The 17,236-nt window shown below is 43.3% G+C and overlaps 1 protein-coding gene across 2 annotated transcripts in view; it reads right to left on the bottom strand.

Annotated features, from left to right (window-relative positions):
• MREG (melanoregulin) overlaps positions 1 to 17,236 on the bottom strand; it is a 62,308-nt gene that overhangs the window by 24,495 nt on the left and 20,577 nt on the right. For both annotated transcript variants that reach the window (XM_058705819.1, XM_058705814.1), the window contains exon 2: positions 16,740 to 16,899. In XM_058705819.1, the coding sequence (XP_058561802.1) occupies positions 16,740 to 16,832 (93 nt within the window). In that variant the 5' untranslated portion in view covers positions 16,833 to 16,899. The remainder of the gene's footprint in view (positions 1 to 16,739; positions 16,900 to 17,236) is intronic.

The raw sequence follows: 17,236 nt of genomic DNA, 5'->3' as shown, positions 1-17,236 counted from the left end.
CAGATGTCCCTGCCTTACCCAACACCAATGGGACAGCAAGGACACCCTGGCACCCCCAGGTAGTTACCCAACATTCTTGTGCAACTCACAGATGTGTTCCATGCTGCCTGCCAGCTCACGCCAGGGTCACCCCTCTAACAAGTCGGCCCCTGGGCCCCACAAAATCCTTGGGACATGAAGCCATCTGGCTCCTCTGGTGCCTTGGCCTCCATCCCTGGGGTCCTCATGCAGGACCTGTCCCTACCCCAGAGATCCTGCATCTCAAGGCACGGAGCAGCACTGCCAACGTGGCGAGGCTGTTCCAACCCCAGTTCCGGGTAAGATAAAGGGTTAGTATCCAAAGTCTATAAAGAACTTATCAAACTCAACACCCAAAAAGCAAATAATCCAGTGAAGAAATGGGCAAAAAACATGAATAGACACTTTTCCAAGGAAGACATCCAGATGCCAAACAGACACATGAAAAAATGCTCAACATCACTCATCATCAGGGAAATACAAATCAAAACCACAATGAGATACCACCTCACACTTGTCACAATGGCTAAAATTAACAACTGAGGCAACAACAGATGTTTGCGAGGATGTGGAGAAAGAGGATCTCTTTTGCATTGCTGGTGGGAATGCAATCTGGTGCAGCCACTCTGGAAAAGAGTATGGAGATTCCTCAAAAAATTAAAAACAGATCTACCCTACGAGCCAGCAATTGCACTACTAGGTATTTATCTAAGGGATACAAGTATGCTGTTTCGAAGGGGCTCATGCACCCCAATGTTTCTAGCGGCACTATCAACAATAGCCAAAGTATGGAAAGAGCCCAAATGTCCATCAACGGATGAATGGATAAAGAAGAGGTGGTATATGTATGCAATAGAGTATTACTTGGCAATCAAAAACAATGAAATCTTGCCATTTGTAACTACATGGATGGAACTAGAGGGTATTATGCTAAGCAAAATTAGTAAGAGAAGGACAAATATCATACGACTTCACTCATATGAGGCATTTAAGATACAAAACAGATGAACCTAAGGGAAGGGAAGCAAAAATAATATAAAAACAGGGAGGGGTACAGAATAGAAGAGACTCATAAATATGGAGAACAAACTGAGGGTTACTGGAGGGGTTGTGGGAGGGGAGATGGGCTACATGGGTAAGGGACATTAAGGAACCTACTCCTGAAATCATTGTTGCACTAGATGCTAACCACCTTGGATGTAAATTTAAAAATTAAAAAAAAAATTTTTTTAATAAATAAAACTTGATGCTGAGCTATATCAAATAAATAAATAAAAACAAATTCACCCCTGGACATTTTCGTCCCACTTCCTATGGTCCACTTCATCCTGACACATTACCCATCCCCTCCAGACTTCAACCTGGAGAAGCAAAGGGTTTAACAGCTTAAAGGTATGTACTTTAGTCATTTCCCATTAGAAAAAAACCTGAAACCTTACTGCCTTTAGACAGGTCACAGCATCCATGATATAAGAAGAGGGCATTTTAGAATTAATTTTTGGAGACTGCCATGGTTGGGTTGAAAGGACCCATGGGCAACCCCACTCGAGCATCCCTTGGTTCGAAGGTCTCTCTCTCCTTACAAGCTGTTGCCATTCCTGCTTCTACCTCCCTGAGAGCACCCGCAGACTATAAGTAATAGTTGGGAAAGGGGCCAGGGCTAATGGGTAAGAGGTCATAGTCATGAAGCATGGTCTATGTTCAGTAACACCTCAACTGCAATGGATTTTTATCACCACCACTTTATACTTGGTTTCAAAACTTTCTGGTAAATTCACCAAAGCTGACAAAAAAGAGAAGAAGAGAAAAATCAGCTCAGACTGGAGTGCGTTCAGCTGTAAAACTGAACAAAAATATTCTGGTTGTGCCTCAAACGACTCCCTCATCACTTGCTCAGTATCTGGGCCTGGTTAATCAGCAAGAGCACCTGATCTTCTGGTTCTTGGTTTGAAAAACTTGATTCCACAGCCAAGAATGGCAACACTGTGGCCCCAAAATACATTTCCCACCTGCTGGCGGCCTCCCTCCTACTGCAAAATATTATTTGCGGAAGAAGGAACGAGGTTAATTTTGACTCAGGTCTATTGAAATTTGCTCCAAGTTAAGTTTTGGAATAATAACAAAGACAACAACAATGTGATGTAAGAGCTTGGGCATGGCTTTACCTCACCTAATTTGTAATTAAACATGACAAGTATTTCAAGAGGGTGTATACCCAGTTTCTCTTCATGAGCCATGCGGCCTGCATCTTATTGCAAAACCGTGCACACAGCTCACTCCTGCACTGTAAGCAGCACGATCCTGTGGAACCAGGTAGCCAGGGCTAGGGCACCCAAATGGAAGAGTGGTTTTATAACAAGAAAAAGATGTTTCCTTCCAGAACACTTCAGGGATTTTAAGTCTGAGAAGCAGCAGATCTGGGCCCCCACCAGAACGCCATCGAGCTCAATCAAAACCAGAAAGCAAGCCAAGCTGTTCTTACAGAGAACTCTTCGGGAGCCTTCCCGAAATCCCCCAGCCGAGCACGTTCACATCATGAAGTCCCTGCATGCCAGGATCCAGGACTCGCACAGGCGCTGTGCAATTAAGAGCCATTTTCGGTTATTCTACCATGAATGAAACCAACCAAAGGAAGGGGCGGGGGTGGGGGGGGGGGTTGAGGGGGAAGCGGAGGTGAAGAAGCCAAAAATAAAGCCCTGTTAATTACCAACTGCACCAGGCAGTTGGAGGGGAAGGAGCTTCAGAGAAACAGCCCAATTTAGCAGAAGAATCTGACAATGTTGAAAAGATAAATACTGATTGCTTCACGCACTGTCTGCCTCAGTCCATTTCAGCAGAGTTCCTCAAAGTTTGCTCCAGCTCCTCGTAAATTAACTCTCATTCTGTCTCCCCACCACCACCACCCTCCCCTTCCCCTTTTTCCAGCACACCCTCAGTACAACACACAAAACAGTTTAGAAAGACCCAGCGAAACAGCCACCATAAAGGGTGCTATGAAATAATTACTGTACATGAGGTGTATATATATATATATATATATATACACACACACACACACACACACACACATATATATATATGAAGTAATACATGCATATGATCTAAAACTGTTTTCAGGCAGTACATGTTTCCCTGAAGTTAAAGGAAAGTAGAAGTCCCCCTCCCTGAACACACTCCTCCTCCCCAGGGGTCACCATGACTAACAAGCTTACAGGTAATATTCCAGAAATTTCACTACTATGTATTAGCATTTAGCTTTTATACAAACAGGATGACATTATGCATATCCACTTAGCAATAGATCCTAACTACCTTTCCAAGTCAGTACCTATAAATCCTATCTCATGATTTTTTTTAACTAGCACTTCATTGGATATTTTATTTCCAGCTTTTTACTTTTTTTTTCCACAACAATCCTGCAAAGAACATGTATCTGTTTAACCGCGTGAGAATATCCATAGGATGGATTGCCAACAGAAAAGCTGCCGAGCACACTGATTTCATTTAGATTCAATATTTAGGCTACTCCACCTTAAAAAGACTTTCAAACTGGTGAAATGTAGCCAAAATGACAAATGAGGAAGCAGAGGCGCTATTTTGATCACAAGGGATACCATTCTGGGGCAACAGCTTCCCATGGGCTCTCTCGTTTCTCAGCCAAGAGAAAAATGTAGGTCTTTACTGAATGCTGCCGCAGGCTGCTTGGGCAAAGATTCCTCAAAGCTCAACAGTTCCATTGCTTTCTGTGCCCTCAGGCCGGCTTTATGTATTAAATAATAAACCAAGAAAATGAGTTAAGACTTCCATTGCAGAGTGTGACTAACTATGGGCAGCAGGGACTATATCAGTACTTGGTTGAGAAAACAGTCAAGAGGTCTCCTGGGAGAAAACGAGCTACAGTAGGACTCGTGGAGCCTTGGTGGTGCCTTAAGTTCTATTTGTAATCATCTGTGTGCTTCACTTGAACTACAATGTCTAGAGATCCCTCCTTTCTATTCTTAATCTGCTGACTCTGTGTGGGTATTTGCCTAGCCTCTTCACCAAGTTGAGCCTTTATTTGAAATACTTCTCTTGCTCTCAGCCCCAGATTCATCCACTATTACGTTAGTCCAGATTTCTCTTGATTCCACATTCTGCTGCCTGCCCTCCTAAATCCATGCCTGTGTCCAGTGCCTGAGGCTACTGTTCACCTAGGGGTGATGTTCAGAAATATCTATCTACTACCATCAAGGGGCAAGATGTCTAACCAAATTACATGAATAACTTTATACTGGAGATGAAAGCATCAGGTTATCATTATCACATCTGGAGGACAATGGTAGTGAGCCTAGTATATGAAACATACTTAGAGCAGCACCTGGTACACAGTAAGTGCTCCATAAATGTCACTTGCCATGATTCCTTTTCACCAAGCTACCTTCTGGTCTGGTCACTGATTTCCCTTACAGATTTCATTATAGAGGAGAGACTGCACTGACCAATCAAGTTTATGGCCCACTAAACAGTTATATATATTTGGGTTTATACAACAGTCTCTTGTGAATTTGGTTACCGTGAGTAAAACCCCCTGGGATGGTTAATTAGATGTCAACTTGTCTGGGCCACAGTACCCAGGTATTTGGTCAAACATTATTGTGGATGTTTCTGGGAAGGTATTTTGGGGATGAGATTAATATTTTAATTGGTATCCTCTGAGTAAAGCAGATTACCCTTCATAATATGGATGGGCCCTAACCAAACACTTGAAGGCTTTAATAGAACGAAGGGTAATCTTCATGCAAGAAGGCAAACTGCCTTTGGACTTGAACTGCAATTCTTCCCTGATTCTCCAGCCTGCCAGCCTCCCTCATCAGATTTTGGATTCACCAAGCCTTCACAACTGTGAGCCATTTCCTTAAAATAAATATCTTTCAATATCTATAGATAGATAATAGATACATGGTAGATAGGTAGGTAGACAGATGATAGATAGATAGATAGATAGATAGATAGATAGATAGATAGATGATAGATGATAGATATATGGTAGATAGGTAGATAGATAGACAGACAGTAGATAGATAGATAGATAGATAGATAGATAGATAGACAGATCCTGTTGTTGTTTTTTCTCCGAAGAACTCTAACACCCTCTCTGTGTTCGTATAGCTCTATGTGCCCTGAAAAATTCAAGTTCAAAATTTGCAAAGCTGATCACCAGATGTTGGGCAGAAACGACACCACATGCAGTACTGAAAGCCTGTGAGCTTCGCATGAACAACCGACCAGCTTCCCTCACATACACACCCATCACACTGACCTAAGAATAGCCGTGAACCTGGAAGTGGGTCTTTTTATGAGGAAAGTAGAAACTCTAACTTAATAGAAGTATCAATCAACCAGTTAGTTCTCATACTGAGTTGAGAGGTGGGGATATAGGAAGGACAGAAAAGAACTTTCCTACATTGTTGACACTAAATTAACATCAAGACTAAAAAACAATTAGCCTTTCAGGTATGTGAAAAAACAGACAAGACTTTAACTCTAAATCAAACCTACTTGATTCATCGTTAGACATGTAATTTTTTAAATGTTCATTTTTAGAGAGACAGACAGACAGACAGAATGAGAGAGGGAAGGACGGGCAGAGAAAGAGGTAGAGAGAAAATCCCAAGCAGGCTCCATGCTGTCAGCACAGAACTGGACGTGGGGCTCAAACCCATGAACGATGAGATCATGAGCTGACTGAAATCAAGAGTGGGATGCTTAACCAACTGAGCTACCCAGGCACCTCTAAACACATCATTTTTAACAAAATTAACCAATGAATAAACACAACAGGCAGAATTTGAGCCTCTGTTGAAACAAATCATGTATATCAACTTTGAAAAAATAATCACACATTGGAGTTTCCTTAAGAGGGAAATAAGTTGGACAGTGTCTTATACTTTTTCTCCAAAGTTCTATACCTATCCATTTAGTTGAACACCTGTTTATTACTGGTCACATTTATTTTTTAATTTTTTTAAATGTTTATTATTTGTTTTTTGAGAGAAAGAGACAGAGCATGAGCAGGGGAGGGGCAGAGAGAGAGAGAGACACAGAATCCTGAACAGGCTCCGAGCTGTCAGCACAGAGCCCGATGCAGGGCTCGAACTCACAACTATGAGATCATGACCTGAGCCAAAGTCAGACACCTAACCGACTGAGCCACCCAGGAACACCTAATCACATTTAAAATAAAAGATAAAGAATGGGGCACCTGGGTGGCTCAGTCAGTTGAGTGTGTCCAACTCTTTATTTCAGCTCCTAAATCTCTCGCCTCTCTCTGCCCCTCCCCTGCTCATGCTTGTTCTCTGTCTCTCTCAAAATAAATAAAACATTAAATAAATAAATAAACAAACAAATAAATAAATAAATGGCAAAGAAAATCATTTATCTATCTACCCTACATCATCAGAACTTGATGGCTTTCCTTCTCCACTCCACAGTCAAGGGTAGTGAATGCTGAGTCAGAAACTCATTTCTGTTTGGACACCATCAAGAAAAGTCACTGAACCTCGTTTTAATAAATACCCTGTCCACATCAACAGACTGTGGTGAGAAGGCAGGTAATGCATGAGAGGGCACCGCGACTGTATGACCAGCAGGCACCTCTGATGATCTCATTTGTCCTAGCAAAAAACAAAGTTACTGGAGGCTTAACCTGGTATTAATCCCGGGTGTTTCAAATTTATAAGCGGTCAACTGTAATTTGTAAACATTACAACGTTGAGGCACTTTCATGTTTTCAGTCTTCTCAGACTCAATTGGTTTGTGTGAGTTGTAAAAAAAAAAAGAAAACTAATGGAAAAATACAATTGCTATCAATGAAGCATCCTGCACCTGCTTGCCAATAAATATGTGGCCTTCCTTCTGGAAATTTCCACCTCACGAGCACACTAACTCCGGAAACACGGACATGCAGCCACCGGTTACCGGAACAGTGAAGTTCTGGATGTGGAGGAAGCTGGACTGCTTCCTGCCCATCCCCCTACTGCATTTTCCTGGAGATCCCCAAGTCCACGTCCCTCCTCTGTTTCATTGACTCGTCAGTGCTCTCAAGGTGCATTATCTACTGGCTTGCATGTATCTCTCCGGGGCCTAGAGGAAAGAGGCCCAGGAGGACGGAGTCTAAGGGACGGCGAAAGAAAGAGGCCTGGCTATTACAGTGTAGTATAGGGATGCCCAGAAAAATAGAGCAGAATTTAGGCACGACAAGAAAGCTCCCCCACCCCGCCCCAGTCTTCTGTCCTCTCTACTTCCTTTCCACAACCAAGCAGCTCAGAGGGAGGGTCCACCAGACATCAACCTCTTCTGAGTTTACGGCCCTAATGTGGACACTTAGCAGCAATGACCGGCCACAACTGAACCCACTCTATGAGGATGGGGAAACTGATCAATCTGGAGCCATCAGCTGTTCTGTTGATCAATCTGGAGGTTAAGAAAGGTGACCGAAATAACAACTGTTAGCAAGGATATGGAGAAATTGGAACCCTTCGGCAATGATTTAAATGAGGATCTAAAATGGTGCAGCCTCTGTGGAAAACAGTATGGTGGTTCCCCTAAAATATTAAATACAGACATTCCATATGATAAAGCAATTGTACTTCGGGGAAATACCCAAAAGAATTAAAAGCAAGAACTTACATAAATATTTGTACACCTGTGTTCGCGGCAGTATTCCTCAGGAAGCAGGTCAAGTGCCCGTCAGCGAATAAACGGGTAAACAAACTGTGGTTTGTACACATGGTGGAATATTATTCAGCTTTAAAAAGGAAGGAAATGCTGACACCTGCTACGACGTGAATGAACCTTGAGGACATTATGCTAAGTGAAGTGAGCCAGTCACCAAACGTCCAGTCTTGTACAATTCCACTAGTATGAGCTACGTAGTCGGATTACTAAAGACACAAAGGAGAATGATAGTTACCAGGAGCTAGTGGGGAGGAGTAATGGAGACTTCTTGTTTAACGGGTATAGAGTTTCGTTTGGGAAGATAAAAATGTCCTGAAGATGCATCAAGGGGAAGGTACTCAGGCCACTGAACTGACACTTAAAAATGGTGAAAATGGTACATTTTCTATTTTATGTTATGTACAATTTACAATGAAAAAAAGAAAGGTGATCCTATGACCCAGCTTGTCCAGGGCAGCCCCAGTTTGTATCTTTGGCCTGGCATACTTCATATTAGCACCTCCTTCTCTTTACTTGAGACTTGTGACCGTCCCAAACGGGGCTGCAACTAGCACGACAAGTCTAATGTTAAATCACCATTCAGTGTCTCCCATCCAAGTACTAACCAGGCCCGACCCCGCTTAGCTTCCGAGATCAGACGAGATCGGGCGGGTTCAGGGTGGTATGGCCGTGGACACTATTCAGGGTCTCTAGCTGAAACATGGGATGGGTATAACTCCCACCCCCAAATCTATCTACCTCCAAAGCCCATGCTTTCTACCAGCTCACACCCTAATCAATATCTAATGATTTTCCCTGTCTACATCAAGCTTTCTAATATTTATTATTTCAACTCTGCTGGCTTACATAGACCTTTGATGTGCTACCTACTTCATAAAAAACATTACCTTAATGCTAATCTCCAGAAACGGGCATATATATGTGTGTGTGTGTGTGTGTGTGTGTGTGTGTGTGTGTGTGTGTGTATATATATATATATACACACATATAATGTTTTATGTCTATTTGCTTACTTTGAGAGAGAGAGAGAGAGAGAGAGAGAGAGAGAGAGAGAGAGAGTGCAAGGGGAGAGGGGTAGAGACAGAGGAGAGAGAGAATCCCAAGCAGGCTCTGCACTATGAGTGCAGAGTCTGATGCAGGCTCAATCCCACGAACCTCAAGATCATGACCTGAGCCAAAATCAAGAGTTGAATACTCAACCGACTGAGCCACCCAGGTGCCCTTGCTTATATATATATATATTTTTAAAAGTGGGTGGACAGGGGCACCTGGGTGGCGCAGTCGGTTAAGCGTCCGACTTCAGCCAGGTCACGATCTTGCAGTCCGTGAGTTCGAGCCCCGCGTCAGGCTCTGGGCTGATGGCTCGGAGCCTGGAGCCTGTTTCCGATTCTGTGTCTCCCTCTCTCTCTGCCCCTCCCCCGTTCATGCTCTGTCTCTCTCTGTCCCAAAAATAAAAAAAAAATTAAAAAAAAAAAACGTTGAAAAAAAAAAGTGGGTGGACAAGAATAGAAAGGAACATCACAGACCAACAGAATGCCTTCTGGTGTGGTCCAGTGGACTTCTGAACATGGAATGGTTCCTGGGGTATTAAAAAGTCCCAAAGCAACAGCATCTGGAGGATGTTACATGCAGTGGCCAATACAGGTTGACATGAAACACTACGGAATCACTCTGTGACTCCACTGATACAGTGTGTGTGATATCAACAAACACAAAGACCAGAGCATCTACTTGAGGCAGGAAGTCAGCATCCGTTTGGTAAGTTCCTCTTTGACCAAAAAGATTCCACTGAGGCTATTTTCTAAGCTCACTAGAGAGATGGGAGCAGTGTTTCCCTACTGGCTTCTGGGTCATCCAGATTGAGCTGGGATCCCAATTTCGCCACTCATTTCCTCCAGCACTGTGCACAGATGACTCAAAGTCTCTAATCTTATGTGTCAAAATGCCTCTTTCGTGGGGTTACTGTGAGAATTCAGTATTCGCCTGTAGAGTATGCTGCATGCTGCTTAGCACACAGCATAATACTGCCACCTAGAAACCAGAGGGTAAGACCACTTGATTCTCAGATTCTCATAAGCATTTTTGTTCTCTCCCCCGCTAACCCAAATATTCACCAGCACTAGCAAAGTAAGGGAAAGAATGGCTGCATTCAACAATCCAGATGATCTGGGTTCCCAAAGAAAAAGGCCTTTGGGAGAACCCAGAGTTATCTGGAGAATTGCCTCAATGTTCCCCTATTCTGCCCTCCATGCTCAGCATAAAGCTTGCAGTCCTTTCTCCAACAGTAGCCAACGTTCACCCACTTCCAGCACAGGTCCTGTCCCACGTGTGGGGACCTGTGCAGACAGTCACGCAGAGCCCAGCTGGACTATCCCGGTCCTCGAGGGCTCTGAAGTTCTGTGGCTGGTACATGATCCTCTCCACCCTCCCTCTCATTGCCTCACATCCTCCGACCAGATACTCCACTCAACTCTTGCTCTGTCTTTCTTTCCCTTCAGTACCAGGGATATGACAGGCTAAGTGTATCATCCAGACACTGCCAACAGCCCCTTGGAAGGTCTGTTGCTAATTTAAACGTTTTATAGGACCTGTTTACAAAGCCTGCCAACACTCTTCAAAGCAGAATCCCGACACACAGGAAGAGCAAACAAACTGTAAACCAGGAACATTTTATGTTTTTGCTTCTGTGGTCTTAGAAAACATAATACCATGTGTGTAGCTGCTCCCCAGGGCCCAGCAAAGTGGGGTTTTTATGGGATCACTCCAGCTACACAAGCATCTAATGTTCACAGGGATCCTGCTGCTGGTGTATAAATACTGCCTTGCTCAGTGACAGGGAGGCAGGCATTGGTCATGAGAAGAACATACGTTTCTGAGCACGTGATGACTTAAGAGCTTTAAAATAGGCATAGAGTGGCACCTGGGTGGCTCAGTCAGTTAAGCGTCTGAGTTTGGCTCCGATCATGATGTCGTGGCTTGTGAGTTCGAGCCCAGCATCCGGCTGTGTGCTGATAGCTTGGAGCCTGGAGCCTGCTTCAGATTCGGTGTCTCCACTGCTCCCTGCCCCTCCCCCACACTCTCTCTCTCTCTCTGTCTCTCTCTCTCTCAAAAATGAATAATGTTAAAAAATTTTTTTTTAGGGGCGCCTGGGTGGCGCAGTCGGTTGAGCGTCCGACTTCAGCCAGGTCACGATCTCGCGGTCCGTGAGTTCGAGCCCCGCGTCGGGCTCTGGGCCGATGGCTCGGAGCCTGGAGCCTGTTTCCGATTCTGTGTGTCTCCCTCTCTCTCTGCCCCTTCCCCATTCATGCTCTGTCTCTCTCTGTCCCAAAAATAAATAAAAAACGTTGAAAAAAAATTTTAAAAAAAAAAAAAATTTTTTTTTAAATAGGCATAGAATTTCTATCACTGATTACACCAAATAAACATTACCAATGTTGCACCAAATAGTGCTTAAAAGTGTTCGGAAGAATGATCTGGTTTTTAGCATTTATTTTCATAAAGAAACAGGTATAAAAAAGTCTTTTTTAGCGGAATAAAAATGTTGACTGCTACTGAACCATCAGAAGAGACACCAAATAACCTAAGTCAGAGAACACCAAACAAAGTGGAGAAGGGATGGAAGGGAACAAGAGAAACCGTCTTGGAGCCATTAAAACAGAAGCCCGGGATAGGAGCCTTAACTACTGCCATCAGCATGGATTAGCACTTCCCCCGCTCCCCTGAAAGCTCTGCTATGTCACAACCAAGTAAGTCAGGATCCTCAGACTCAACATAGCTCTTGTCCCACTGATCTGAGAATGCTGTTCACTCCTCTGGCATCAAAACAAGTCACAGAGAGAGACTTGGGCCAGACGTGGCTCACCCATATTGACATCTGCCTCGAATTGCAGACAGTGTCTATTCCTCTCTCGCGATTTCAGTGGTGGTGCTCTTTACAAAGGACCTCTCTGGATTCACAAAGCCAAGACTCAGATCTCAGCTTCACACTTTCGTCTGTGTGGCCCCGGGCAAGCGGCTTCCAAAAGAAACAGCAAGGGTACCTGCCTCGCTGAGTTGTTGTGCAGAGGACACGGTTAGTATATGTAAAGTGGTTGAACAGTGCCTGGCACTGTTTTCATTATTATTAATATCTTGGAAGACAAGACCACAATGATTAAAATTATTTATACAAATAAATAAAAAAGAGGCACTGAAATTTCATAAGCCATCATTAAGCTCCCTAGAGCTGGGTGCACTATGTGAAATACAATTGGTTTAACGAGAATAAGCTAACGACACTGAGTTAGTGGCAGTACTTACTCGCAAACAGAAAGTATTTCACAGCATCATTCAAAGTCAAGAGCAGTAAGTTTTCCACTGCTTGGAGGTCTGTAGATGGATCGTTTCTTCTACCGGAAGTCTGTTTCCAATGAGCTTTTGAAGCTTTTGCAAATGAAAGTGCATTCTATTCGATTGCAACAAATGTTACTTTTACATCTTCTGTCAGTGCAAGTCACTCTAAGTTCATGCTTTTGCTTCATGATTTACTCTGCATATACTTCTTTTCTGATTTTTTTTTTTTCCATTTTGGGAAAAGGCTGCAAATTTAGCCTTCGCTATCTGCAGCATTTCCTCAACTAGGGGAATGGAGATAGTACACACACTGTTTTGAAATTATTTTTCATTTTTCAGAGACTTCCGAATACGGACATTCTCGGCATGCTACTGCTACTCAAGGGAAAACATAACGTTCAGTTTCCCTGAATACCTTGTTTGAGCTTCTGAATGGTACCATGCAGGCATCTCTAGGGTTTCTTATACCTTAGTAGGTAGAATTTGTTTTCGGGGTGCCTGGGTGGCTCAGTCGGTTGAGCGGCCGGCTTCGGCTCAGGTCATGATCTCACGGTCTGTGAGTTCGAGCCCCGCGTCAGACTCTGTGCTGACAGCTCAGAGCCTGGAGCCTGCTTTGGATTCTGTGCCTCCCTCTCTCTCTGCCCCTCCCCCGTTCATGCTCTGTCTCTCTCTGTCTCAAAAATAAATAAACGTTAAAAAAAAAAAAAAAAAAAAGAATTTGTTTTCCTTTAGGGGCACCTGGGTGACTCAGTGGGAAAAGCATCTGACTCTTGATTTAGGCTCAGGTCATGATCTCACAGTTCAGCAGTTTGAGTCCCACATTGGGCTCTGCACTAACAGCACAGAGCCTGCTTGGGATTCATTCTCTCTCTCTCTCTCTCTCTCTCTCTCTCTCTCTCTCTCTCTCTCCCCCTCCCTCCCTCCCTCCCTTTCTGCCTCTCCCCTGCTTGCACATTCTCTCTCTCATTCTCTCTCTCTCAAAATAAATAAATAAACTTAAAAAATTTTTGTTTTTCTTTCAGAACTAAAATCCTGTTTTATTAACATTGTGCTAGTTTTATCCTTTGTGAAAAAGAAAATGAGCAACAGTAACAAACAAGGAACTTATTCAAAACTTAAAACACAAGCCCACGGGCTTCCCACTTCTACCTACTTAATCAATGGTGGATTCATTGTTCACTCATACTAGACAACATAACAATAATAATACGTAGTAGTCACCCTTGTTGTAAATGTTCCCTAAGCATTTGCAGCCCATATACACATTTTGTTAGCTGACACGTTTTTTAATCTAAAAATCTGGACATTTTATACGTAAATCTGGATTTTCAGCTTCCCTTAAGAATCAAAAGCTCTAGGACTTCCAGATCCACATTTTCAGCCAGGCCACCAGCTCTCTGGAGCCCAGCAGCTGTGCCCCTTACACACCGTGTGAGCCTCCAATACTCTTCAGTTTTGCGGCCCCCACTGCCTTCTCCTACTTTCCTCCAAGTGGGGGCGCCGTGGCCATTCCAGCATCCTCTTTGACCCAGCAGTTCTACTCCCGAAAAAAATCTACCAAAGGTCACGTGAGTCTATACGGATATTCACAGCAGCACTGCCTCAATACACCCGAATCCACATGAACATTCGTAGGGCCTGCTTGAATAAACGATGGCAAATCCAGGTAAGAGAATACTAGGGACCCCTCCCCCAAAGCAATGACATAAATCTAGAGCATCCTGAAGTGGATCTATGTCTAAAACATATTACTGAGTAGAAAAAAGCAAAGTGAGGAACAGTAGGTAATGTGGGGGAAAAGAATACGTATATTAATATATGCTTTTCTATACATTTCAAATTTTTGGAAGAAAATATGAGAAACCTTTTTTAACCATGTGTACATATTACATAGACATATATAATATATAATAATACCTACACATATAATAGGATCACATACAAAATATATACAATATATATAATATAATGTATATATATATAATATATACCTTTTGTATATATACATATATATTTTATACTTAGTAAAAGGAAAGACCATGAGCAGAGATATGTGTTTATTATTTTTTATATATTTATTATATATATATAATATATACACCTTGTGTGTGTATATATACATATTTTACACTTAAGAAAGTACCATGAGCACAGATATGCGTATACTTCATATATATACATTATATATATATATAATATATATATACCTTGTGTACATATATATATTTTACAGGTAAAAAAAGGAAGCACCGTGAGCAGAGATATTTCAAATCACTTCACGTGTGGTTATCATCAATCTGTGTATTATTTACTTGACTGCCGTCTCAGTTACAGAGTACCTGCAAAGCTGAGCCTGACTCCAGTTCTCAGGCGAGGGGAAGAAAAGGCCTCCCGCGTGGCCCTCCACCTAGGCCCAAGAGCAGAACAGAGATGACTCAACAGGCCACTTGGGAAGCTGTGCTTTTCCACAGTATTTCACAGCTTGCATTGTCTTCCGCACTGGCTTTCCAACAGGAAGGACAAACGGGAGCAGAGAGGCAGGAGCTCCTCCAGGGAGAGCTGCCGGGCTCAGCTCCAAACACCCCTTCCGGCCCCTTCCACACTTACTTGGGGCCTTGGAGAGAGGGGTGTGCCATGTATTAACGGCCCTGTTGCTGTTACCCGCGTTGGGCATGGTGGGGGCATGGAGTCTATTCTCACCAGCAGAAAGAAATCCTAGCTGGTCAGCCCAGTTCAGCGGAGTAAGGGGTTGGCTCTTCTCACCAAGGGAAAGCAAGGTGACGCATTCCTGTCCGTATGCTCGAGGAGGGCGGCCAGGCAGCAGTGCTTGGCCCCAGCGGCTTTAGGATGTGCTTTCGGTGTTACTAGGAGAGAAGCGAATTGTGCCAGGGACAGGGGATGCCGGGGACAGCCAGGAACACAGCCACTCGCAGGATGCTAGGCCCCTGAGTTAAACCCTGTGACAAATGTCCAGCAGATGCTGTCCTCTCAGCACTCCATACCCAAGAAAGGACTCTCATCAACAGCCCCTGCGGACTTTCCAAGCCCGCCCTCCCCCCAGGCGTCAAAAACCAGAGGCAACTTTCAGCCCTGCCCCCACCCTGCGATGCCCCCCTCCACACTCACTTCTAACCCCCAAAAGTATCCAAGCCGCACCAGAATAAAGCACATATGGAACTTCTAAAAGTTATCACTTCCTGCTAATGAATGTTTGGGGGGGGGGGGGGAATAGTTAGCAATTAATTAGCAAAAATAAAGAAACCTAGATAAGGAACAGATGACTACGCCCCCCCCCCCCCATCTCCCACCACCTGCCCCCAACAACACACATACACCCTCTCTGGTACTTGATTTCAGAGCCAGTGCCTGGGGTTTGCAATGTCCCTACTCTTAGTTACTATAAGATACAAAGTAAAACATGCAGGTCTATAGTTAATACAGATATCTACTCAGAACTAACTGATGAACGCAGAATTTAGAGAAAACCTAGGTAGTATTATGTGGAAAATTACACCCACAATACTATATTATATTGTATTTATATATAGTACTATAATAAGAAAATAAAACATGACCCCCCTCTTAACTTACTAGAGTTCTCTCCTTTTCAATATTCTAGTGTTCCTGTACCAGTAACTTGGGGCTAAGAGTTCATTAGGAGTGTTTCCAGCACCTGCCATTATCCATTTATCAAAACCCTTAGAACATATGCTACAAAGAGTGAACCCTGATATACTGTGGAGTTTAGCTAGTAATAATGTATCAATCCTGGCTGTAACAAATGTAAGTCACTGCCGTAGTGCAAGACGTTAATAATGAGGGAAACTGTGGCCCCTGGAAGGAGTGGCTGCACTTTTCTGCTCTGTTTCTCTAAAACCCTAAAACTGCTCTGAAAAAGTAATAATTTAAAAATTTTTTTTTTCAACGTTTTTTTATTTATTTTGGGGACAGAGAGAGACAGAGCATGAACGGGGGAGGGGCAGAGAGAGAGAGGGAGACACAGAATCGGAAACAGGCTCCAGGCTCCGAGCCATCAGCCCAGAGCCCGACGCGGGGCTCGAACTCACGGACCGCGAGATCGTGACCTGGCTGAAGTCGGACGCTTAACCGACTGCGCCACCCAGGCGCCCCGAAAAAGTAATAATTTTAAAAATTGCTAGTAACAAAAAAAAAAAAGATGCATTTCACACCTCATCACAAAAGTTATGATACGCTGCCATTTAATCAAGAGGCACAATTTAACAAGCAATAAACAGGAAAAAGAAATAAAACGAATTCAGGCTCCACTGATTCACAATTAGTGATAACACAAAATATCCTTCAGCGTCAGTCTGAATCTTCTAACTGTGGCTTGCTACACAACCGGAAAAATTACAGAAGCACCGGTTAAGCCATGCAAGATGATAAACTGTCTTCGGCAACACTGCTTTGCTGTTTCTGTAACCCTTGCATAATTGAGGTAATAACTGGAAGTCAGTCTTATCTGTTTATTGAGCCGGTCTACCAGGACCAGCTATAATTAGCAACCACAGGCTGCTAAAATACCTGCCCTCATTCCAAACATCTCCCCTTTCCTTCTTTTCTTTATTCCCAGCTGGCCTTCTCACTCACCGCTATGTGTTATTGGCCATTGTCATCGGCACACAGCAAGATCTCAAAAGGGGCTTGCTTACCTCTGAATCCTTGGCCTGCTGATTTCGAACGACTATCAAATTGTACAGGATTCGGTCGTCGTCTGCCTCTGTGTGGGACGCATCGTGAGGCATGCTCCACAAATTCTTTTCATCATCTCTCACCAGCGTTGCTCCAAATGAAGAATATGGATTGCTATCACTGTGGTGTTTAAAAAAAAAGGGTATAAGCATTTCATAATGTATGTAATATATATAACATATGCATCCCATGTATGTAACATATGATAACAATAAAAGGTACACTATATACCCTATAATATAAAACATAATATATAAATACATATGTTTCTAATGACAAGGTATGAATTATTGTCTCCGATAATTAAGCATAGCACAATAGAACAATTTTAAAAATCACTTTGAAACTGGCAGAGAACAAAGCCTGGGTGGCTCAGCCGGTTAAGCGTCAGACTCTTTGACTTCAGCTCAGGTCATGATCTCACGGTTCATGAGTTTGAGCCCCAAGTTGGGCTCCT

The sequence above is a fragment of the Neofelis nebulosa genome, chromosome 2 (genome assembly GCF_028018385.1).
Source record: "Neofelis nebulosa isolate mNeoNeb1 chromosome 2, mNeoNeb1.pri, whole genome shotgun sequence".
In the NCBI taxonomy this organism is placed as follows: domain Eukaryota; kingdom Metazoa; phylum Chordata; class Mammalia; order Carnivora; family Felidae; genus Neofelis; species Neofelis nebulosa.
This window is presented reverse-complemented; position numbering and strand designations above follow the sequence as displayed.